Below are 26,172 nucleotides of genomic sequence, written 5' to 3'. Positions count from 1 at the left end.
ACTTTTCTCCTCTTACCTCCTCTCTTTTCTGCTCCACTGAAAAAGATTTTTCTTATCTCTTTAATAAGTGATAGTTTGCCCATTTCTCCCTTTCTCCTCCCAATATATTCTTCTCTCACCCCTTAATTTTATCTTTTTATAGATATCATCCCTTCTGATTCAACTCAACCTGTGCTCTGTGTGTGTGTGTGTGTGTGTGTATGTGTATAATCCCTCCATCTATCCAAATACCGAGAAAAGTCTCAAGAGTTATAAATATTATCTTTCCATGTAAGAATGTAAACAGTTCAGCTTTAGAAAATCCTTCATGATTTTTCTTTCCTATTTACCTTTTCATGCTTCTTTTGATTCTTGTGTTTGAAAGTCAGATTTTCTCTTCAGTTCTGGTCTTTTCATTAAGAATGCTTGAAAGTCCTCTATATCATGGAATGACCATTTTTTCCCTTGAAGTATTATACTCAGTTTTGCTGGCTAGGTGACTTGGTTTTAATCCCAGTTCCTTTGACTTCTGAAATATCCTATTCCAAGCCCTTCAATCCCTTAATGTTGAAGCTGCCAGATCCTGTGTTATCCTGATTGTATTTCCACAATACTTGAATTGTTTCTTTCTAGTTGCTTGCAATAGTTTCTCCTTGACCTGAGAATTCTGAAATTTGGCCACAATATTCCTAGGAATTTCTGTTTTTGGATCTCTTTCAGAAAGTGATCAGTGGGTTCTTTCAATATTTATTTTGCCCTCTGGTTCTAGAATATCAGGGCAGTTTTGCTTGATAATTTCATGAGAGATGATATCTAGGCTCTCTTTTTGATCATGGCTTTCAGGTAGTCCCATAATTTTTAAATTGTCTCTCCTGGATCTATTTTCCAGGTCAGTTGTTTTTCCAGTGAGATATTTCACATTATCTCCTATTTTTTCATTCTTTTGGTTTTGTTTTGTAATTTCTTGGTTTATCATATAGTCATTAGCTTCCCTCAGCTCCACTCTCATTTTTAAAGAAGTATTTTCTTCAGTGAACTTTTGAATGTCCTTTTCCATTTGGCTTATCCTGCTTTTTAAAGCATTCTTCTCTTCATTGGCCTTTTGGACCTCTTTTTCCAATTGAGTTAGCCTATTTTTAAAGTTGTTATTTTCTTCAGCATTTTTTTGGGTCTCCTTTAGCAAGCTGCTGACTAGCTTTTCAAGCTCTTCCATGGCCTGAGCCCATTGCATATTCATTTTGGAGGTACTGGATGCAGAAGCCTTGACTTCCTCTGACAGTATGCATTGTTCTTCCTCATCTGAAAGGATGGAAGGAAATGCCTGTTCACCAAGAAAGTAACCTTCTATGGCCTTATTTTTTTTCCTCTTTTTTGGACATTTTGCCAGCCAGTTACTTGACTTCTGATGCCTTTGTCAAGAGGAGGGTCCTAGTGCTCTTCCTCACCCCAGGACCATGCTCAGAGCTGAGATTCAGATCAGCTGCTCAATTCCCTCAGGGGCTTTAGGCTGAGTGCTTCACAGATGCATGATGCCTGGGGCCCCAGCTGGGAGGGACCATGCTCCCCTCTTGCCCAGCTGGGAAATCTCTCTTACTGACCTTTGAAGCTTTCTTTGGTGCTTGTGGGTTGAGGGATCTATGACCCTCCCTGCTGAGGATTCTGCCCTGGAAGCCTGTTCTGGTCCTGTTCCTCCCAGTGCAGTGCAGCCAGGGCTGGGCTCCACTCTGCTCAGCATCCTGGGGGCTAGACCTTTCCTGTTGGCCTTCCAGGTTACCTTTGGCTGGAAATCTCTTTCACTCTATGGTTCTGTGGCTTTTGCTGTTCTAGAATTTGTTGAGAGTTATTTTTTACATGTGTTTTATGGGTTATGGGGGAAGAGCTAGCATATGTGCATCTTTCTGCTCCATCATCTTGGCTCTGCCCCACCATGTAGAATTTTAAAACGAAACTAAGAAGTAAGTTTTAAAATTAGAAACTTGAGGTCTGAAATAGATTCTAAAGCATGTTTTGAATTTAATTTAATTGTAACAGTTAAGAGCATTTTTATAGTTGCTCCCTTGGTAAATTTTATTTTTTCATTTGTTCACTATGTAACTACATACAAAACTTAAAATACATTAGTACAGCTTGTTTATAATGAGACTACAGAAATTTGTGTATTTGAGACCATATTTGATTACTGTTGTTGTTGTTCAGTTGTTTCAGTCATGTCTGATGCTTCATGACCCCACTTGGGGTTTTCTTGGTAAAGATACTTGAGTGGTTTACTATTTCCTTCTCCAGCTCATTTTTCAGATGAGGAAACTGAGGCAGACAAGGTTTTGACTTGCCCAGAGTCACATGCTAGTAAGTGTCTGAAGTTGGTTTTGAACTCAGGTTTTCCCAACCACACCCTGCACTCTATCCACTGTGCCATCTAACTGCCTTATATTTGAATATGGCAGTGATCTAAAATGAAATGAGGTTTAACTTTTACCAATTTGTGACTTAGCTTTATCAATTATAAGCCAGAGTCGTTCCAAGTTTGTGAGCTATGTCCCAGAAAAGTGTGCATTTATCATAGTTCATGTCCTGTGGGGCCAATTGGGCCTACTACCTTTTTTGGTATAGCTGCCAAGTTAAGAATGGTCTTTATGTTTTAAAATAATGCTATATTTGAAAATGTAAAAACCATTTTTAGCTCACAGGCCGTACAGAAACAGGTAGGAGTGTGGCACTCTGGCCTTGACAACCCCTGATCGCAGCTGTTGAAGGTGAACAGTTAATTTTCCATTGATCTTGGATTGCATGATTGAGATCACTGAGTAACAGTGGTAAACAGTTTGAGCGATGATGAAATAATAAGTTGGTGTTCTGACATTCTTTCGTAGTGTGCTCATTGTAATAAATCATCTCCATAGGACCTGCTGCTTAGAGCTGCCCTGTTAGTTGGCGGGGCTTAAATTGATGCTATATGAAACTTTCCTCTTTTATTTGAAGCATTCTTCTTAGGCTTCCACTCAGTTTTTGAGAGAGTGAAGAGTTTCTTTTTTCATCATTTTCCTTTTTATATGAAAAAATGATGCAGCTTTACTGTTTTCTTTTTTTTTTGCTTTTCTTTCCTGAAATTTAATTGAGAGATTATTGTATGAGAGCAGTCTTCATATTTGGTGTCTCAGTTGAGAATAACATGTATTCAACTAAAGACCGAAAGGACTCTAAAGTAGAAATGTGGTATGAATGTGAGAAGAGCAGTAGCATGACCTCCTGTGTTCCTTTGACCTTTTTCCTGTGATCTTTTATTTTCAGAGTTGGTTGTTGTCCACTTAAAATTTTTTTCCTGCTATTTGATGATAGGGCCACATGCTATCCCCATCTTTTCCTAGGGAAATAATAGCCAGAGCATGTAGACTTACAGGTGACAGAGTTAGTGGAAATCATACTCTCTTGACTGAGTTAAATTCTTCTTATTAGATATACTTAGCAACATAATAATAATTCAGATAGCACAAAGATAAGGTAATTAACAGGAAATATCTAAGCTCTAAAAAATCTTTTTTCAAAACTAAAAATATCACCTGGACCTTAATCTGCTTCAGAATCTCTACATATGTATTTGACAAGAGACAGTGTGGTGCAGTGGATAGAAAGCTGAGTTCAGAGTCTAGAAGATTTGGATTCAGGTGCTTCCTCTGACACAGACTGACTTTGTGTGACCCTCAGCAGATTATTGAATCTCTCTATACTCTAACAACCTTATTCTCCTAGTTGGGACTGAGTTGCAGAACTGTTGCAAAATCCACATTGGTAGAGTAGTTTCTTCACCTGAACTTCTTTACATAGATGAAATCTCAAGTCCAGATCCCAAACATTTGTAAATTCTAATAGTAGAAAATCTCTGATTAACAGAACTTTTTTGTGTTCAAAAGTAGAAATTGAGTTTTCAGGTACTGGTTTTAAATTAAAGATTTGTTCATAGGTGCTTTTTCTTTCCTTGTTCTCAAGCCTTGAGCTTTGTTGAAGCTTAGTTTAGGGGAGATGTTATCTCCTAGCTAAGCCTTTCCTCTTTCTGATTTCTTTTTGAGAGATGAAAGAAAATCTATGCTGGCAAGGGTAGAAAATGTGTGCCAATTCACACACATAAGTGGGATGAAAGCTAGCTCACTGCACACTTTTGTATAATACTTTAAGGTTTTAGAATCTTATGTTTCTTCCAACTGTAATAGTTTTGTGTTTGTGTGAAATGTGGAGGGTGTCAACACATTATTTAAGTTAGCACTAAATTAATACTGTTTCCCCCTTGAATTATATGTGAGAGTGACGTATTGTTTGCTTAGGTTGGGGAGGTCAGGATGTATTTTAGGCAGCTAGGCCAATTTTAAGTGACCCCTTCACTCTCAGTTTAAAATAACCATGGCTTATGTTTTATGCAGAAGAATTAGTATAACCAAAACAAGTTAAAATGTCCTTTTAGGAAGATGTCATTCATACATGCACAAGGGTATATATATGTGTATATATATGTTTATTGATATATATGTATATCTGCTTTTAATTATAGCTTTCTTTAAGGCAGGGGAGTTGTGGGGGCAGGGAGGTAGAAAAAAGTTAAAAGTGCACTGCAGAGAACAAAAAAAATATCCAGGAAGAACCAAGGAAAAGCTGGGTAGTTTTGAAAACAATGTGTAATATTTATTATATAGGTTTTCTTGAAATGGAAATTTCTTATTTTCTGTTGAATCCTCTCATGATCTGCTGTGTACATGGAAATGTTCTATTTTTTTCTTGTCTTGTTTTGTATTTAAGTTTAAAATGAATTTTAAAAATTACAAAAAAAGAGGCATCATTCATTCATCTATAGATCAAGATTTATGATTTTGACCTTTTTGTGTTAATGATGGAGATGAATAAAGAAACAATACTGAAAAGGTTATTGCTTTGGGGTCAAGGATATATCATGAAAAACCTCAATGCTTTAGATGTACCAATGATATTCAGCCTTGATTGAATGGAGAATTATTTTCCATGTGTATTGAATTTTGAGAAAATGTTACTATATAGTAAGTGGTATTATTCAACTAGATTAAGGAGTATGATTTATTGAGTTAGAATTAATGTTGGCAGCTTCTGCAATTCCTCACTGCTGCCCCCTCCCCCTGCTCCCCATATTTAGTCCATTACCAGATCTTTTCACTCTTTTTAGCTTCACAACTTTTCTCCCATCCAGTGCCTTCTTTTTACTCATAGGGGCACCTTAGTTCAGGCCGTTAGCACCTCTTGCCTAGCTTACTGAAATGACCTGATTGGGCTTCCACCCTCAAGTCTCTTCCCACTAAAGTTCATCCTACACACTATTACCAAAGTAATTTTCCTTAAGTGTAAACCTGACCATATGACTCCTCTGCTCAGCCAACTCTAGTAACTTCCTATTGCCACTAGTTTCCTCTTTACTATACTATCTTCAATTTAACTACTTGTATTTCCTTTTTTTATATTCTGTGTATACTTATTTGTGTTCTGGTTGAAATTCCCCTTCCCACCACTTGACTGGAAGCTCCTTGTGAGTAGGAATTATTTTAACTTTTTCTATCCCCGGTGCCTAGCACAGTCTCTGGCACATGGTAGATACTTAATAAATGCTTGTTGAATGTTTGGTTATTCCTTGGCCAGTACCTAGCATTTAATAACTATTTTGATGTTCTTATCAGTTGCATTATTTGGTAGGGAGGAAGGACTCAATACCTTTTTTCTTCTATCACTATTTATTTTGCCTACAATATAAATAGATCTGTTAAACAATTTAAAAAATAAGTAAATTACTAATGAATTTCTTAAATTTTTCTTGAAATTGTGCAAAATGTGAATGAAACTTTGGTTCGTGTGTTAACACAATTCTTATACAAGATTATGTAGCCATTTCTGAAGAGATTGATAGAAGTAGTAGAAGTAGTAGTAGAAGAAAGTTAATTAGTCTTAAGATTTTCAAGTAATTTGCAGTTTATTAATCCCATAATGTTTTCTCTTAGAATTTTTGCTGTTAACTCTAGAAAATGAGAAATTTTAAAAAATCATTTTATTCTCTTAGGATTATGAAAAGCTCACAGAGATACAGAAAAAGAAAACAAAATAGTCAGATTTGGGGCAGAGTAAATTTTTTGAGCACCTTCTCTCCCAAAAGTGCCCTAGGATTCCTGCCAAAATTTATCTATAGTTTTTCAGCCATTTTCCAAAAAATAGTTTTTCCTTTTTACAATTTTGTTTTCCTTTTGAAAACTGTTATTTTTCAATTTATACTGAAACAGTTTGTGTCAGGAAGGCCATTAGATGATTAGGAGAGATTCAGGGAAAATCCCAAAATGTTAATCTATGTAATAATTAATCAATTAAGTTTCAGTTCAGAGAAAAGTATAAAAATGAGGTGCTGTTACATATTCCTGGCTGAAGTTATTTTTAAGTTTTTAGGAAAATGCTCCTTATATGTCTTTATTTATAAAGGCGATAACAAAAGACAGAAGTGTAGAGAGGTTGCTGTTTCTTGGTATCTATGCATTATTTCCTAACTTGTTAGTTTTAGAGTGTGTATGAAGAGCTTGAGACAAGTAGGTGGTGTGGTAGATAGATTTGCAGTCTGATGTCATGAATACTTTTCTTTCTAAATACTTAACAGTGTGAGCCTGAGCAAGTCACTTAACCCTGTTTGCCTCAGTTTCTTCATCTGTAATATGGGCTTAAGAAGGAAATGCCAAGAAAACCCCAAATGTGGTCATGAAGAGTTGAACACGACTGACACAGAGCTTAAATTTATTTAATAATTATGTCTTTATTATTCACATATAAGCTCTTTGAGGACAGGGATTGTTGTATTTTTTCTTTTCTATCTTCCATCACTTAGCCCAGTCTTGCATATAATAAACTTTTGTTGACTCTAATGTGTTAGAATTGATAAATGTGAATGCTTTATTGAACAGCAAAATTGTTTATTCTTAGCTCTAGAAGATTGCTACTATAAATATTCTAGAATGACCTAAAGAGATTTTATTATTTAAACATTGCTTTCAGAATCATTAGCTTTAAATGCTTGGACTTTTTAAAGAGTTAGATTTTTAATGAAATATGTCAGAAGGATAAATTAGGCAGAAAAAAATCTTTTAGATGAATGGACTAAGTATTTTTCTACTCTAATTTATAGTTTTGTTTGTTTTTACATTCCAGTCCTCAGAAAACATTTCTGTGGAATTGCTGCATGAAAAAGATGATCTTCAAGGTACTTATGAATATTTGTTACATTTTTTTAAGGATTTATCCTTTTCAGTTAATGTACTTGTTAAAAATTACATCTACTTGATAACACTAATTGTAAAGCTTCCATATTATTCACATTTGGAAATTCACATATTTATTCACATATTTCCACATTTGGAAATGGAAAGGCTAAAGCTGGGTGTGGTCTGGGCTGATGTCGATTTTGTGACTTGAAGAATATTTTTTAGAAGGGTAGAAGAAAAAAATATCGAAAGACAGAAATGGAATTCAAACCTAACCAAACTGTGGCATTTAAGTTGTCCTAAAAGCCTATCAGCTGTATTAGCATCAGTTTTCATTAGAGATCATCTGAGCTGCTCTTATTGCTTAGAGAAGTGATACCAACTTTTCTGGTAGTACTGAAATATGTTCTCCATTTAATATTTTCTTTTTCAGGACTTCTGTGGCCCAAGGAACTGAATTGCATGCTTCTCAGAAGTGATAATGGAGTTGAATTGGCTTTGTCCTATGCCAAAATGTGGTCAAAATATGCCAAAGATATAGTTACATGGGTTGAGAAAAAGATTAGTCTGGGTAAGTGACTGTTTGAGGCATTTAATCAGCTTTGTTGTCGTAGAATTAAACTATTGATGAGTTCTCTGACAGAGTCATCACTAATATGATTCCTGTGTTAGTAGTAGTTTTCGTTGAAGTGAGTAAAAATAATTGTATTTTCTATTGTTGAAATAAACAAATGGTCTTAGTATATATATACTTTATTTATTGATTTGCTTTGGTAGCATGATTACAGCTCCTGCTGTGTTTGGATTCCCCTGATGCACAGTAAAGTTTTTTCTAGGCATCACTTTTTTTTTTTAATTTTTTTATTTTTTTAATGTTTAACAATCACTGCCATACAATTGCAATTTTATCCCTCCCCACCCACCCCCCACTACCTCCCTCCCTCCCCACGACTGCATACAATTCTGTATAGATTCTACATATACTTTCCTATTGAGTATATTTTCACTATAGTCATGCTATGTAGTCAGACTAAGATAAATGAAAGAATCCGTATAACAAATCAGAACATGATACACAAACAGATACACATACACAAACATGATCTGCTACATTATGTGAGTGACTTCCATATTTCTCTCTCTGAGTGTGGAAGGCATTTTGCCTTGAGGTCCACCATTGGGATTTTTTTTTTTTTCAGAAGTTCTTGTGTTATTACAAAAATCTAAGTCTACCAGAAAAAACTCTCACACACTGTGGTTGTTGCTGTGCATAAAGTTCTCCTGGTTCTGCTCCTTTCACTCAGCATCAGGTCATATAAGTCCTTCCAGGCCTCTCTGAAGTCTTCTTGTTCATCATTTCTTATGGCACAATAGTACTCCATTACATTCATATACCATAATTTATTCAGCCATTCCCCTATTGATGGACATCCCCTTGACTTCCAGTTTTTGGCAACTACATAGAGTGCTGCTATAAATATCTTTGTACATGTGGGACCCTTTCCCATTTTTATGATCTCTTGGGGATATAGTCCTAGTAGCGATATTGCTGGGTCAAAGGGTATGCACATTTTTGTAGCCCTTTGGGCATAGTTCCAAATTGCTCTCCAGAATGGTTGGATGCACTCACAGCTCCACCAACAATGAATTAGTGTTCCAACTCTCCCACATCCTCTCCAGCATTTATCATTTTCTTGTTCTGTCATGTTTTCTAGGCATCATTTTTGTCCTGTGTGTGTCTTTGTTTTTTAAATGTATTTCTTTTAAGCAATAGATTATGATGTTTTCTTATCCATTCTGTCATTTTCCATTTTATTATGTTGCTTAATTAATTCATATGAGAATTTAGGAAAATTATATTTTCCTCCATTTGTTTCAAACTTTTTTTTCCCCCAAATTTGGATTTTTCCGTCTCTTCCTCTGTAAACACAGTATTAAGTCTCATATTTATTTTAGCCTTAATCAATGTTCCTACTGGCTTTTTTTCCCCATTATTCTTAAGCCTCTCTCCCTCTACGTCATTTGTTATCCCTATTCCTAGTATTGGGGTTTTACCTAATTTATGAGTTCTGTTTTCTTTGATATAGTCATTCCTCTCTTTTTTGCTCTCTCGGGTAAGTACTCAAGTAAAATGTCTCTTTTTCTCTTACTATTTACTTTTTTGTTCCATTTTACAAATTTCATTTTTTATACTTTTTTCTATAAAAGGATTTCTTTCCCTTGTTCTCTTTATTATTTATTTTCCATTTCTATTTTAGACTTTTATTCTTTGATTCATGAACCTTATATTTATTCCTTTGTTAGTCTCTGTCTTCCTTATGGAATTAAAGATTTTAAGATCCCTGTTTTGGATTCCTTATTCTAAACAGTTTCTATGTTGTTGTCTTGTAGATCTTGTTTCCTGGCCCTCTTTTATTGTTACTTGTTTTTAAAAAGAGCAGTTTCAGTGGATGATAAGAATACTGTGCTATCTAGAAATTTTCCTATGTCCCTGATTCAGCAGTGCTTCATTAACCTTTGACCCCTTTCTATGGTCATTTTCCCCCTTCTTCCCCCCTCCCCATTTGTGTTGAACTCTCTTCCCTCCCACTCTTCTGGATGTCATTTACTTCCAGGAGTTCTGATTCCCCTCTCCTAAGGCAGAATGAATGATCTCTTTAAGTACCAAATCTCTGCAGCTTACACCTGTGTACTTAATTCTCCTTTATAGACTCTCTGTTCTCTCCTGGAGCATGCATTACTTGTCACCTCTTCCATTACTGGAATAAGATTTCCCCCTTTTACTTTATTTCCTCATACATTCTGCTGTAGGCTCTCATTTTCCTGAGAGAGTACAGGAATTATTTTCCTGTCATTATTAAACCATGGACTTGATTAGGGTAATTACTTATTCCCCTGTTTCTTCTTCCTTTCCTTCCCCCTTTTGTATGTCCTTCTGTTCTTTAATTTAGTTCACCCCCAAAAAAACCCAACCATTGATTTACCTTTAGTTAGGGTGATATGAGTTTTATTATAATGTCTGTGAAGTTTTAGGGCTGTTTCTCAACCATCACTTCTGTTTGACCTCTGCTTTCACTTTTGTCTCCTGTGTGCATTTAGAAAGGAATTTCTTCATTGTCTTTTGGTTGTTGCCTCTAGTTGCTTTACTTGTTTACCTTTTTTGTGTATCTGTTTGAAAAACAAATAATTTCTTCAGGTCTAATTTTCTTTCTAGGAGGGTTTTAAATCTCTCACTGAGCATGCATCTTTTTGTTTAACATTAGGCTCAGGTTTTCAGGGTAGGTCACCTTTTGTTACTTCTGTTCCATTCTCTCCTGTGGCTTCTGGTAAATGCATAATAATCTTGTGTTATTCAGCTTTCCTTTCTTTTTTATTTGAAGGTCTTTCTCCTGATCATTTGCAGGATTTCTTTTTTTGCCAGTGGAGTTGTTAAATTTAGTTACTATGTTTTTTTGAAGTTTATAGCACAATGCTTTTTTTTTTGAGGAGATCTGTGGATTATTTCAGTTGGTACTTTGTTTTCTGTGTTCAGAATTTCTGAGCACTTTCCTTATGTTATTTCTTATATTATAGTGTTCTGGCTTTTTGGTTTGTTGTGTTCTCAGAGATCTGGAATCCTTACATTGTCTTTATGCATCCTGATGTCTTTGAGGTCAATGTTTGCTCTTATTTAGATTCCATGGTTTCTTTTAATGTTATTCCTTTTAGTTTCTCTTTTTCCCAGTTGTCCTTTGTTCCTATATATTTGCACTTACACTTAATTATCGTTACTTTTCTTTCTTTAGCAATGTTTGCCACTGTATGTTTAAGTTTTTCTAGCGTGACAATGATTTCTGTAGTGTAGGCCATCCATTCTGCTTCTGTAATGTTTGTTTCTTTTTTTAATATATCCAGGAACATTCTTCTGTGGTTTTATGTTCTCTTGAGAATCCGTAGGTCCTCTGCCTCATCAGGTGTTGATTCGTTTTCCTTTGTCTTACAATATTTATTCATAGATGCCTGTACTAGTTAGGTTATTTGGAGTTCCTGTTCTCTTTCATTATTAATATCTTACGGTGCTCAAGATTGTTAATTGAGTTCACCTTCTAACTCTTTCTGCCTTTGAGTATGGTTTTCTAGGAGCTGGACCTCAAAGCTGTCACATTCTCTTGCTGTGCTAGACAATTCATGGTTTATTAGCTTCAGTCTCTGCCTCAAATATCTTCAGGAGGAACAGAATTGGTTTCAGCTGTGTGCTAGGCTTTTTACTCAGGCTTAATGGAATGCCAGGGGGTAGCTAGGCAGTGCAGTGGATAGAGCACCAGTGCAGGAGTCAGGAGGACCAGAGTTCAAATCTCACCTCAGACACTTGACACTCACTAGTTGTGTGGCCTTGGACAAAGTCACTTAACCCCAATTGCCTCATCCTGAGTCATCTCCAGTCATCCTGATGAATATCTGGTCACTGGATTCAGGTGGCTCTGGAGGAGAAGTGAGGCTGGTGACCTGCACAGCCCTCCCTCACTCAAAACAAAGTGAAGTGCAAGTCATGTCATTATTGGTCTGATAGCATGGTCTTCTTTGGCAACGAAGGGCCAACACACACACACACACACACACACACACACACACACACACACACACAGTGGAGTGCCTCATAGCCATATACATGTATCCCATCCCAGTGCCTCAGTTACCTGTACAGCTGCCCTCCTGTCTCAGTAATTTTTTCCTTTTTGGTTTTCTGTGGCATTGATGGGAATATGAGTATAGGTGAGTTCTTTTTCTAGCCTATGAATTGACTACTATGACCCTACTTTCAGAACTGGGTGGATGGTGGAGAGGTGTGCTGAGTGATCACATTAAGATCTAAAGTTTAGCCTTCTTTGTTGTTCATTGAATTATTACCTTGTTTGGATCCTTTGGTATCCTAGATTGTGGAGATGACTGAAATAGCTTTATGTCTTGCACATAATTGTATTTTGGAAAAATTTGAGAGGCCAGGAAGATCAGAGAAAATGTCAAGGTTTAGTTTTGGGGTTGTTTTTTTTTTTTTTTCATTTTATTGGTCATGTGATCCATATAATTTTTTTTAAAGAAACAGCAGTATCTGTGGTTTTTGTTTTAAAGATGACAATTAATTAGAACTTTTCCCTTCCAGAATTAGAATGTGCTAGAAATATTGCAAAGATGGCAGAGACAACTAAAAGCATTATTGGACTTCAGGTAATTACCTTGAGAGCTTCTGAGGTATGTCAATGAGTTGGTAGCTTAAGAGTTTTCTTAATTACCTATCCTTGATTGAATGAAATATCTGATTGTGAGACATATCTAATTAAGGCTAACTTTATTGGTCAAAGATAATAGCGTTTTGGCATACTTTTGTTTTAAAATGGGATGCTCTTTTCTCTGCCAAAACAAATTTTGATACTTAGTTTTATAATTAATTTTTCTTAAGGATCGTTGTCATAATCATTATTATCCCTAATTTCAGTCACAGAAAGTATACTCTGAATGTTGCTTAGATAAGTTGTCTTTACAGCATGGAATTCAGTTTGATGGTGGCTAGGGGTATGGGCCCCATGTTTCTCATGTCACTTCTTTGACTCACAGAACTCCTTCTTCATGACCACCCGGGCTGAGGCAGGGGCTAGCTACATTTCTACTTTGGAACTGACTTTCCTATTTTAAATCTTAGGAATTTATGCCATTCCAGGCTTTATTCTTAAATGCTTTTGATAATGATATTGAGAGCAGTCAGCTTTCACAACAAACAGCAGCAGCTCTTCAAGCCAACAAATTTGTTCAGGTAAAAACTTAAATGCATGTGTAATTTCCATTGCTCTTAAATTTAGAAATTACTTACTTGGACATGTTAACTTGTGGGGAAAAAAAACAAACGAAAACCTAACAATTTTTGTTTTTGATAGCCCCTCCTTGGGAGAAAAAATGAATTGGACAGACAGCGGAAAGAAATTAAAGAGCTTTGGCAACAAGAACAGAAGAAAATGGTTTGTATCACAATGGAATAAGACAACTAGTCCTTCTCTCTTACCACTGTTCCTGCCCTGCCTCACATCTATGAATACCTGCCAAGTGTTTAAGCATCTTTCCTTACGTACTCCTTTTTACTGCTTTTTCATAGTCAGGTTATCTAATATGAAGAAAGAATATATAATGTAAGATTTCAATGTCTTTTTTCCCCACATAGCAAGAAACAGAGGCATCTCTCAAAAAGGCAAGACTCTTCTGTATACAGCAACAGAATGAATATGAAAAAGCCAAGTCTTCCATGGTACGTGCTGAAGAGGAGCATCTGAGCTCAGGTGGAGGACTGGGGCGAGAGGCCAGCAAGCAGTTAGAGAAAAAGCGAAGGCTGGAAGAAGAGGCATTGCAAAAAGTGAGTTTTCCCAAAACACTTTTGAGAATGGACAGGGTGAAAAGAGAGAGAGAGAGAGAGAGAATGGGATAAACAGTGGGAAAATAGGATGGAGGGAAATATATAGTAAGCATTACTGAAAAAAATTTCACACAAATTTCTCTGATAAAGACCTCATTTCTCAAATATACATAGAACTGAATCAGTTTTATAGGAATAAGAGCCATTTCTCATTTGATAAGTAGTCAAAAGATATGAACAGGCAGTTTTCAAACTAAGTAATCAAAGCTATCTATAGTCATGTGAAAAAATGCTCTAAATTACTATCGATTAGAGAAATACAAATTAAAATATTTCTGAGCTACCATCCCACTCCTATCAGAATAATATGACAGAAAAAGAAAATGAGAAGTGTTGGAAGAGATGTAGTAAAAATGAGACACTAATGCCCTGTTGGTGAAATTGTGTAGTGATTCAACCATTCTGTGAAGCAATTTTGGCCCAGAGTGATATAAAATCATGCCTTCCCTTTGGCCAAGTGATACCACTACTAGGTCTGTATCCCAGAAAGATGAAAAACAAAAAGATAAAGGTCCTATATGTGTAAAAATATTTATAGCAGCTCTTTTAGTGGTGGCAAAGAATTGGAGATTGAGAAGATGTCCATCAATTGGGGAATGGCTGAACAAGTTGTTGTATATGATTGTACTGGAATACTATTGTGTTGTAAGAAATGACCAACAAGATGTTCTCAGAAAAACCTGGAAAGACTTACCTGAACTGTTGCAAAGTGAAATAAGCAGAACCAAGAGAACATTGTATACACTAATAGCAATACTGTATGTTGATCAACTGTGAATGATTTCTTTATTGTCAGCAATACAATGATCCAAGAAAAGTTTGAAGGAAAAAAAAAGGAGGCTTCCTTCTGGTCATTGGAAGTTGAACCAGCAGCAGCAATGTAGCAAAAACTGACATTTTCTCCTTCATTTCATTTTGCCAGAGGCAGAATAACTAGAGAACGTGGAGTGTGTATGTGGGACAAAATATGGCCAGTTCATGTAGTTTACTTGTTGAGCAGTTTATATAAGCTACCGTTCAACTTTGAGATCAAGAATGGTCACTGCATTTTTTTTATAGCACATATTCCATTTAGAACTATCGAGGCCATATTAAGGCATTTCAAATGCTATTGCTCATTATTAATAGCCATATTTTTTAATGTTCTGATTTCCTGCAGGTTGAAGAAGCAAATGAACACTACAGAGTTGTGATGATAAATATGGAAGAAAGGCGAAATGATTTAGAACATACAAAAAATGAAATTTTAATACAACTTCATAATCTTGTTTTGCAATGTGATCTAACTCTTAAAGCTGTAAGTAATTTAAGGGAACAAAAGACTTGAATGTTCTATCTTTTCCTGGAAGTTGTGTGGAGGGGCAAAGGGATAGGGGAAAACTGTCAAATTTTTGTGTAACTAAAGGAATCTTTTGAAGACTAACACGAAAATTTGATTTATGGTGCCCATTACATCTAGTTTTTGGACATACAGATTATCTGTAGAATTGTGACATATACTTGCCATCTTTATATAGTTAGTGATGAATGTTGAGTTTCCTCTTCCTTTTATAAAATATAAAATGCAACTATGCACGTGTAAATTATCATTTATGTCTCAACTCTATTGTGAAGTTTTTCCATTGAAGGTTATTCTTTATTTGATTTGGATAGAAATACTAGGCTGCTTGTGTTTCGTAGAATTCAGTCTATCTTAGATTGGGATATGTAATTAATTTAGCTACCTAGTCAGCTTTATCAACACTACAGATCTTCTAGTTACTGTTCTTGAACACTTGTTAAACTTTCTGTTTACACAATGGACAGAAGATAATTTGGGAACAGAGAATGAGGATCTTGATTGTTTTCATTTTTCTCCTTTGTTTCTAGCCAAGCATTCCATGTTGAATTTTATTTATTTGCCTCAGATTGAGAATTACATTTTAGGGGAATCTCATAGTGTTGCGATTTCTTTTGTCATCTGATTATCACAATTTACTTTTTGTATTTGGTTGCCTTGAAATAGTTTGACATGTAAAAAAAGAAGATGTAAGCTGTTATGAATTAGTTGTTTTGCAGCTGTTATGAATTAGTTATTAGCATAGAAAAGTAGAGGGCTGCATCCTTGTCTTCAAGAAGCTTATAATCTATTTAGTAATCCAGGACTAGTAAACATGAAATAGTTAGCAAGTAATAAACCACAGCATAGAATAAAATACTCAATGGTATGGTATATATTATTTCCATGGGAGACTAGAGATGAGAAAGATTGCTTATGATCAAGGGAAAATAATTTTGGAGGGCAAATATAGACTTGATGGTATGCTGACATGGACTTTAGAGGATGAGTAGGATTTGGAGAAGAGGAGAGAAAAACATTTTGGGAAATTTAATATGACAGAAGTATACAGAATGGACATCAGTGGTAGAAGCTGTGTCTTTTTTATCTTGACTACGTTGGTTTCCTTTGAAGGGAGATGAGAAAGCCTTTCTCAGCATCACCATTGATATGGCTTCTCTGCCACCAGGGTTATAAAAGGCTCAGTCCAGGCAGAGTTGGTATCTTAAGTTTCCAGTGGAAAATCCACTGCTCGCTGCTCATTGACCACCTTTTGGACCTACTGTGGCCAAATATGCTGAATGCTGAGGTGGATCAGAGTAGTATTTATCTGAGTAGCTAGCTTTCTTAACTTTTAGAATTGTAGTTTTTTAAAGAAAATTTAAATCAAATTGTTTTCATTGCATTCTAACTACTGTCCTGAATCATTGGACTATGTCACCCCCATACTCAATAAACTCCAGTGGGTTCCCCTATTACCTCCAGGAACAAATATGGATCATCTTGTTGAGTATTCAAAACCCTTATTAATACTGCCTTGTCCTGCCCTTCCCATCTCCCCTCCCCCCTCCCCTTCAATATCCCCACACACTTTCCAATCATCTTACACCTCTCTCCTTCCCTCTGTCACCCTTCCTCCACCCCTCCCTCCTGTTCTTCCTTGATTCAGTGACCTGGGCCTCCTGGCTGTTCCACAAACAAGACACTGCATCTCTTAGCTCTGCCATGTAGACATTTTTCATGTGTTGTTCTTGTTTTGGAAGATAGTACTTTTTTATCTAACTATTGAGGAAAAGTGGTGAAAAGAAATGTCACAAGGTGTTTGTTTATAGGATGTAGAAAAGAGAGTCTGTACTGTGATTTACTGATATAAAGAGCTCCAGTGGGGAACGCGCACTCCCTAAACAGATCAGGGCCTTTGATACAACCTCAGAGTCCTATCAAGTGTCTGGGAACACTGAGGGATTTAATGACTTGCCCCCAGGGTCAAAGAGCCAGTCTGTGTCAGAGGTGGGAATTAAATTCATGTCTCCTGACAGTGAGGTCAGACTTCTTTCCACTATTGTGTGCTGCCTTAAGATTTCATAAAAATAAAGAGTATTTCTACTTTATTTCTTTCATTTTTATTCACGCATCTATTCATTTGGTCTAAACTTCTGATTTCATGGGTTCAGAAAATACAGAAATTTTGTATTTATTTGTAATGCTTTTAATTTTATGCATTGAAGCTCTATGGTAGTAAGGTAGAGGTTTAACAAACACCAAAAAACATTTCCATATACAAAGCAGAATAGAAGAAAAGAATTTATGTGAAAACATGAATTTTGAAGTCTTTCCGTACACCCTCTTACAACTTGTCACTGTTCTTTGTATATGAATTTTTAATTCTTCAAACACTTCTGAAGTCCACATCCCACTGCCTTATGGCAATTCTGACACAATATTGGTCTTAAAAAAAAATAGTTATTTGCTTTTGTTAGAGTTGGGGTAATTAAAAAAAACTTTGTAGTTCCTCAAAGACAGTCCAATAAATGAATGAAACAGTGAGTGAAAGACCTTCTAGATTGGCTATATGGTATTACAAATATACGTTTGTTTTCTAAACACTTGAGTTATTTTCACTATCTGCATAATGAGTGAAGTCAGTCTTTTGAAAAAAAAATATAGCGGTATGTACAAATGAGTAGAAATTTTAGTTGTGAATTTTCCTTTGTTGGGTAAATGTGCACAGTAAGAATATGTATTGTACCTTCTCTTGGCTAAAAATTCTTCCCCTGCTACTTCCATCTTTTAAAATCTGAAATGCAAATAAGAAAAGACAGAAGTAGTTGTTAGTTTTTGAAATGCAAACAGGCACAACCTAAGTGAAGGAAATTCATACTGTGCTGGCCATCCTGCTAGGCATAGTACATGAAACTTCTAATCTCACGAAATTGTGGAAGCAGGAAATTTATGCCATTAACTCCAAAGTGAAGACTTTAGGCAGGAGGTGTCCAACTGGATGAGTAGAATGCTGGAGGGCAGACCTCCAGGTTATGTTGAGTCATTTGGGGAGAATAGGGTTTCTTCTGACAGATTCCTTTTAAAGTAGGAAAAAACCTCTCCTCCTTCCCCTCTCCCTGCCCCTTTTAAAGTAAATTTTTCAGGAAGTCATCCAGTCTGTACATCATCTATATCTATGTGAATAAATCCCCATTTTAGTGAGTCCTTAGGGGTGAGAGGTTAGATGTTGTAAACAACATTGTGCAATATTACTTTTAACTAAGTACCTTTAAAGATCTTTTTATTTAAGGTGTCCGATTATTCTTATGCTTTATCTTCATTTGGCAAATAGGTAATCATAAACCTCTTCCAGATGCAACATGAGCAGCTTCTGTCCCTTCTAGTTAACTACCAGTCTCTCTGTGAGAATGCCAAGTCATATAACCCTGGGAGAAACTTTGCAGACTTTGTAAAGGCAAAAACTTCACCTAAGGAGGATGTTCGCCATAAATCGATTTCTGTTGACAATTTAAAAAAGGATGGGTAAGAATGAATGTGTTATTGAAATTTAGTAAAGGAAGCTCATTTGCTGCCAGATTCAAGTCCAGTTTGAGTAGATTTACTCCCTGTGACAAGAGCTTCATAATGTAATCATTTTTGCTTCTCCTTATTGGAAGTAATACATGTGTTGAAAGTGATAGATTATGTGTTGAAGGGAGTTTATTTTTACTCAATTCAGGTAAAAATAAAGGCTGCCATTCATTTTGAGCTTATTTTTTAAAATTCAAAAACATTTCTAAAAAAGGGGAAACTAAGAATCTTAGACCTAATCCCTTTTCAGTTTCTGGAAAATTAGTAGAAAAATTTGGATATAGTTTAGCTCATTGGGCTTGTGAACTATTAAATTAGTCCTCATGTGTATAACCAATCATAATAGTATATGCTTAATATTTTTATATGGTATTTCTCCTGATTCAGTAAACACTTGCTGAGCACTTTCTGCTTTACTTAGAGCACTATGCTACCTAGATACTTTGAGATATTCACAGTTGAGACAGAAGACATGCTTCCTGCCATGGGGTGGAATAAGACAGTAAGACATATTGACTGTGGTGCACACTATTACATAGAAAGTGCATTAGAGAATTGCACAGCAACATGTATGCTAGGTCTAAGAAGGAATTAGGGAGTTTTCATCAAGAAGGTAGCATTGAAGGTGAACCCTTAAGGATAGATGTAGTACAGTTCAGTAGGGGAAGAGGAGGAGGAAGGACATTCCAGGAGAGGGCAGAGGACTGCTTAGGACAGATGGAAGAAGACCGAGAGTAGTTTAGATTGACTGGATCATCATAGACAGTGTAGAGGGAAAGGAGTAATATGAGATAAACTAAAAGATGTAGTGGTATCAGATTGTAGTGTTGTTGGAATATTTTTGGAGTTCTGTAGCACTTGAGCGATATTATACTCTTAAAGTGAGTTCTCATTTAAAGTTTTTTTTGAAATTCATCCATATAAATACTGCATTATGAAATTAATGTGCTTTTGCGATATTGAATATAAAATAAATAATATAATTTTCCCTTCACTGACAGGTTTTGTTTGTTGTATTTTTTTTTTCAGAGGGCCACCCCCTTGCAGATCATGGTCACTTGTTAACCAGGGTGGTGGAATGTACAGTGATACAGAGAGTGCTGGAGGAAGCAGTGAATCAAGGTCCATGGATTCTCCTTCTGGAAGTCCAGGTATAGAATTTTTTTTTAAAGTTTGGTATTTTTGGAGAGTTACAAATAATGATAAAATTTACAAGATTTAAAAATGAATTTTATTGATTTTTTGTTGACATTTTTGATCCCACACCATAACTTTTGTCTGCTCCTCTTATTCCTCTACCTGAAATGTTCCTAAGATGTCCTTTCTAACTTTTTTCTCTGAGGTCATACTTTGTATTTGTAGGATTTTTCTAAGGAACTCTCAGATAGAAATCTGTACCCATGAGACTCAGGTGACATCTGATCCACACTGGTGTTCTTCCACGCTTCCTTCCTTCCTGAGTCATGCCTGTCCTTTTAGATTGGTTTTGTGTTTGCCTTCATCAGTATCACTGGGGCCTTCCCCTTCCCCTTTTAGCCACTCTTGAGCACTGAGGAAATGGTGTTACTGTAGTCCTTTTCTGGTTAGGAAGTTTTGGAAGCAAAGCTTAAGTTATCTGTGCAGTACTTTTATAATTGAGCTTCATAAAACACACATGAATATTAATACCTTCCACATGCTTCTGGTAAAGCTGCTTCAGACCCTTTTAGGAAGGAACTTTAGTGCTTTTCCCATTTCCATCATTTATTCAATGTGACAATCCAAAGGCCACCATTAATTGTGTATTTCTTTTCTATATTACATTCTGCTGGCATATGGACCAGGACATAGTGGATGAAATATAAGTTTAACACCCACCAAACACCAGTGCTCCATTTAAAGTAGTCATATTGAGAAAAAGGGTCAACCAAGATGGTGGATTAGAGGCAGCCCGGCTAAACTGTCTCAGCACTCCCCTCCAAACAACTTTAAAATAATGCCTCAAATCAAATTATGAATGAATGGTAGCAGTAATGGTGGCTGGCTATAGCAGCAGCTTCAGGAGATCTCACCTCAGAAAAAGTAAAGGGGTCAGACAAGCTGGTCAGAAAGAGATTACAAGGGGACCCTTTGCTGGCATTGTGCACAGCTGGTGCTAATTTGCAATTCTGTTGCCCATTTACAGTTTGGCGTCACAGTTCCAGGGTGGAGAGGGGCAAGGTTGGGGGGTAGGGTTGTGATCAGTTACACGTGCTGCAGGGAACTGGGGTCCTTCCTGGCTAAAGACCAGAGCTCACAGCAAGAGAGTGATGGCCATACTTCTCCCAGGATCATACCTCCTTAGAAGCACCAAAAACTTTCAGATCCCCACAACTAGCTCTGAAAATAGGAGCATGAAAAGCCCTGAATCTCTGGATAGTGCCTCCTTACCCACAACAGAGACCAACTGTAACATCAAGTTCAAAGTCAAGAAATGGGCTTGAAAAAAATGAGCAAAAAGCCAAAAAAATAATTTGGTCATAAAATACTACTAAGAGGACAGGGAACACTGAGTCATAACAGAAGAAAACAACAAGGTGAAAAGAGCTACAAACAAAACTTTGAAAAATGCTCATTGGACCCAAGTCTACCAAGAATTTCTAGAAGAGTTAAAGAAAGAAATGAGTGATAGAGGAAAAATTGGGGAAAAAATGAGAGTGATGTAAAAAATTATGAAAAGAGAATTAACAGCTTAGTAAAAGAGGCACAAAAATGCACTGAAGAAAATAATTCCTTAAAAATTAATATTGGGTGAATGGAAGCGAATGACTCTATGAGACATCAAGAAATGATAAAACAAAGACAGAAGAATGAAAAATAGAAGAAAATGTGAAATAACAAAGTGAAAAAATAAATGACCTAAAAAATAGATGGAGAGATGATTAAAGAATTATTAGACTACTAAAGCATAGAACATATTATCTGTCAGATTTATGAATAAGAGAAGGGAGAGGGGATGATAAAAGTGAGGAGACAGTATAAGAAGGGCAGTGGTTAGAAGCCAAAGAGCCTTTTGAGGAGGGAGAGGATAAAAAGAGAGAAGAAACAGAAGAAAATGGGATTAAAGGAAATACATAGTAAGCATAATTATGAAATGGGATGAACTCAGCCATAAAACTTAAAATTCTTAAAGGTAAGAATCTGGGTATGAAAAATCAATTTGTTAATTAGGCTAGAAAATAATAAATTGAGGTCAGAGATCTCTCAGGTGACCAAAAACCAAAAAGGAGTTTCTGGTCACCTTAAATCTGATCTTTTCCTTCTGATGGACCTCCTCTGACAACCAAAAAGCAACCCTGATTGGTGTGCATTTAATGAGGAGGTAGACTAAAAGTTCTCATCTCCTTTTGTTGGTTAGTGGGGAAAGGAGTGAAAGCTGAGAACAAGGCCTACTTATGAGATTTGAGCTGTGTCTAGCTATCTTGGGCAAGGAAAACTGTCTCTCTGACTAGTTTCTCCTTTAAGGCCAGGTTGTCCCCAGACTAATAGAGGGAATAAGGACACTGAGAGGAGCCCTTGGTGGGTGGGATTGGCTGGTTCAGTTTGGTTTCTGTTTATAGAGTAAACAAAGGCTACTCCAAATCTTGTTGGGAGAGGCAGGAATGGGATGAGATTCCTCAGCTAAAATGGGCCAAGTTGGTTTTCTCTGTAAACTAGTATAAGAGATGGCATTTTAAACAGACAAGGGAATGTTACAAATTAATTTAATAATCAAATAACAACATTAAAATTAATTTTCTGAAAAAGGGAAGCAGATAGAATGGTTTAGAAACCAGAATACAACAATATATTGTTTAAAAGAGACATACTTGAAACAAATAGGCACATGCAGATTTAAAATAAACTGCTAAAGCACAGTGTAGTATCCCTCAGCTGAAATTTGCATACACACAAAAAGACAGGGGTAGCAATTATAATCTCAGACAAAATAAACCTAATTAAAAGGGATAGTCAGCGAAGAACATTATGCTAAAAGGTATCATAGACAGTGAAGTACTGAAAAAGGCCTCATTTCTTAAATATATACTGAGTGTAGAACTGAGTCAAATTTATTTTTAAAAAGAACCATCCCCCAATTGATAAGGACATGGAAGAAGTTTTCAGTAGACGAAATCAAAGGTATCTGTAGTCATATAAAAAATGCTTTAAATTTCTGTTGATTAGAGAAAGGCAAATTAAAACAACTCTAAGATACCACCTCATACCTATTAGAAATGACAGATACTGGAGAGGTTGAGGGAAAAATAGGTACACTAATGAACTATTGGTAGAATACTGAACTGGTACAACCTTTTTGAAGAATAATTTGGAACAAGGTCCAAAGAGCTATAAAACTGTGTATACAAAGAAAAAGGAAATGGGCCTATATGTCCAAAGGTATTTGTAGCAGTTCACTTTGTGGTGGCAAAGAATTAGAAATCTAGGGGATGCTCATCTGTTGGGGAATGACTGGAGAAGTTGTGGCATATGATTGTGATGAGTACTGTTGTGCTGTGAGAAATGGACGAGAGGAGTGATATTAGAAAATCATGGAAAGACCTCTGTGAACTGAAGCAAAGTTCAGTGAAAAGAACCTAATCATTGTGCACAGTAACAACAAGGTTGTAGTTATGATCAACTGTGAAATTTGTGACTGCTCTGATCAATACAGTGATCCGAGACAATTCCAGAGGTCTCAAGATGAAAAAAATGCTTTATCCTCTCTTTATTTTTCTTCTTTTAAAATATATATTTAGTATAGAAGTATTTGTATATGATTTCACACATATAATTGATATATTACTTGCCTTCTCAGTGGATTGGGGATGGGAATGAGGAGAGAATGCAGATGTCATATTTCAAAAAGAAAAGAATATTAAAATAATAAATTCTAAAATGTTTTTTAAAATGAAACTGCTACACTAGAGAAAGATTACTTAGGTGTTTAAAGCCTTTTAATTGATGGTGAGAAAAATCTTTTCTGTCCATAGTACAGATTCATATGTGTCTGAAAATTGTGCAGTGGAAAAGATTCGATAATAGTATGAATTGACATTCAGTGACATAGAGGAATTTAATGAATTCTTGAGAAGCCAGAACTAAATAGAAAAATTGACTTTCAAATACAACACTCAAGAGAAGCATGAAACAGTAAACAGGAAAGAAAAATCATAATGGACTTACTAAAATTGAACTGTTTAAATTCCTACATAAATTGAATATAAAGGGATGATATCTAAAAATAAAATTAAGGGGTGAGAGAGTAATGTACTAGGTGAAGGAGAAAGGGAGTGGTAGAATGAGGCAAATTATCTTACATAAAAGAGGCAAGAAAAAGCTTTTACAGTGGAAGGGAAGGGGGGGGGAGGTAAGAGGGAGTGATTGAACCTTACTCTCATCAGATTAAGGAGGGAATCACACACACACCCTCAATTGGGTATAGAAATCTAGCTTACCATGCAGGAAACTAGAGAGGATAGGGTTAATAGAAGTGGGGGCATATTGGTGGAGGGGGGTAATCAGAAACCACTACTTCTGAAGAGGGTCAGGGTGAAAGGAGAGAATAGAATAAGTTGGGGGTGGGATAGGATGGAAGGAAATATAGCTAGTCTTTCACAACATGACTGTTATGGAAGTGTTTTGCATAACTATACATGTATAACCTATATTGAATTGCCTGACATCTCAGTGAGGGTGGATGTAGAGGGAGGGAGGGAGATAATTTGGAACTCAAAAGTTTTAAAAAACAAATGTTAAAAATTGTTTTTACATGCAACTGGGAAATAAGATACACAGGCAGTGGGGTATAGAAATGTAGTTTACCCTACAGGAAAGTAGAAGGGAGGAAAGGGATAAGAGAAGGGGGAGAGAAGAGGGTGATAGAAGGGAAGGCAGATTGGGGAAAGGGGTAATCAATATATGGAGTACAGTCACAGGGTGGGGTGAGGGGAGAGATGAGAAAAAATTTGGAACTCAAAATTTTGTGGGAAATGAATGTTGAAAACTAAAATAAATAAATTGAAATGTGAAAACATTAAGTGGATCTTATCAATAAAAATATTAATAAAACATAAAAATAGATAACAGTATGTGTAATTATTTTCTCTTTTCCAAGAGATTAGTCTAGTCCTAGGGATACCTTAGAGAGGTGAACCTAGAGGAGTATTAACTGCACCCTTTGCTGTCAGTAGACCTTAGGGAAATTAAGTTGATTCCAGCTTAGTCCCAGGAATTTGGCTCCATTCTCAACCAAATTTGATGCTTTAGTTAAGCTAGATTTCTCAGCCCAAATTTCCAGTTTTGTCAAGTGAAGAGACCAGATCTCCTTAAGGGGATGGTGGAAGGGTTGTGGTGAAGCTAGTGACTAAGTACTTAATTATCTAGTTACAGATTCTTTCTTGTCATTCAGCAAATTTCTTCCATGTTCCACCCATTTCCAACTTCTTTTCAAAATCAGTTTTGTATTTGAAAGGAGTTTGGTTTCTTTAAAAAAAAAAACCCTCATTTAATTATAACTATCATTTATATAACGCTTTAAGTTTTGCAACATACTTTCTGTCTTTTATCTCAGCTGATCCTCACAGCTGACTGTGGGATGTAAGCAGATGCTGTTGTTACCCACATTTTATAGAAAAGCAAACCAAGAGAGGTTAGATGATTTGTTGAAGATCCTGCAGCTGGTAATGAGGTGGTATTGGAGCTCAGGTCTTCCTGACTTCCTTATAACAAGAAAGTGCAGTTAAAGGCAAACAGGCTTATTGAAAAATGTATTCGTCTTTCTGCACCTGTAGCACATCCTCTCACCTTAAAATAGGAGCTATGTCTCATCATCATTCCTTTGGAATAATACACTGATGAGAATTTCTGTCTTTTAGTATTGTTTCCTTTTCCATTATTGCATGTGTGTGTGTGTGCGTGTGAGTCTGTGCATCTGTGCATCTGTGCGTCTGTTGCCCTACACCAGTTTATACAGAGCTGGCCAAGTTTCTCAGAGGCTTTCATAGTACTTTATTCTTCTGATATAATAATAATTCATTGCATTCATATACCATAGTTTATTTTAGCCATTTTCCAATTGATGGACTTGCACCTTATTTCTACTTTAATTACAATACCTTTTTCTTAACGACATAACCTAGTGTTAGTTTGAGAATTGTCCATATTAAAGTCGGGAAGGAGAAGCAAATCTTTTACGTTGAAACTAGTAGAATACTGTAGACTGTGAGACTGTTTGTATGTGTGTTATCTTATGTGTGTTTAAGAACTTGTCGTTTGATCAGTACACTGCTCTGCACACTGATGTAGATGTAGATTATAACTTTTCTAATTTAGTGATAGTTTTTCTAGAGGTTTCTTTGGCTAAAAAAAAAAAAATCATCGCTCTGCAACTAATCCAGTGATTTGGCCCCTGGTTTCTGGGCAGCTGATATGAGTCTATCCCCAGACCTTCCTTGGCCTGCAAAAACCTTAACATGATGATACACCAGAGTAGGCTTGCTTTAGTGGAATGCACTCACACACACACACACACACACACACACACACACACACACACACGCACGTACGTGTGACACCATTCCTCAATTATTTGAAAATAGTCATTGTTTTTCATCTCTCCCTTC

General features: G+C 36.1%; 1 protein-coding gene across 3 annotated transcripts in view; it reads left to right on the top strand.

Moving 5' to 3' along the window:
• Positions 1-26,172, top strand: part of LOC140527256 (rho GTPase-activating protein 29-like) — an 82,844-nt gene that overhangs the window by 40,976 nt on the left and 15,696 nt on the right. For all 3 annotated transcript variants that reach the window (XM_072644059.1, XM_072644057.1, XM_072644060.1), the window contains exons 6-14: positions 7,171-7,222; positions 7,657-7,794; positions 12,364-12,428; positions 12,901-13,011; positions 13,133-13,213; positions 13,414-13,602; positions 14,822-14,959; positions 18,315-18,505; positions 19,583-19,704. In XM_072644059.1, coding sequence (XP_072500160.1) covers positions 7,171-7,222; positions 7,657-7,794; positions 12,364-12,428; positions 12,901-13,011; positions 13,133-13,213; positions 13,414-13,602; positions 14,822-14,959; positions 18,315-18,505; positions 19,583-19,704 — 1,087 coding nt within the window. The remainder of the gene's footprint in view (positions 1-7,170; positions 7,223-7,656; positions 7,795-12,363; positions 12,429-12,900; positions 13,012-13,132; positions 13,214-13,413; positions 13,603-14,821; positions 14,960-18,314; positions 18,506-19,582; positions 19,705-26,172) is intronic.

The sequence above is a fragment of the Notamacropus eugenii genome, chromosome 2 (genome assembly GCF_028372415.1).
Source record: "Notamacropus eugenii isolate mMacEug1 chromosome 2, mMacEug1.pri_v2, whole genome shotgun sequence".
Lineage (NCBI taxonomy): Eukaryota > Metazoa > Chordata > Mammalia > Diprotodontia > Macropodidae > Notamacropus > Notamacropus eugenii.
The sequence above is the reverse complement of the archived record's forward strand: the minus strand, read 5'-3'. Positions and strand labels throughout refer to the sequence as shown.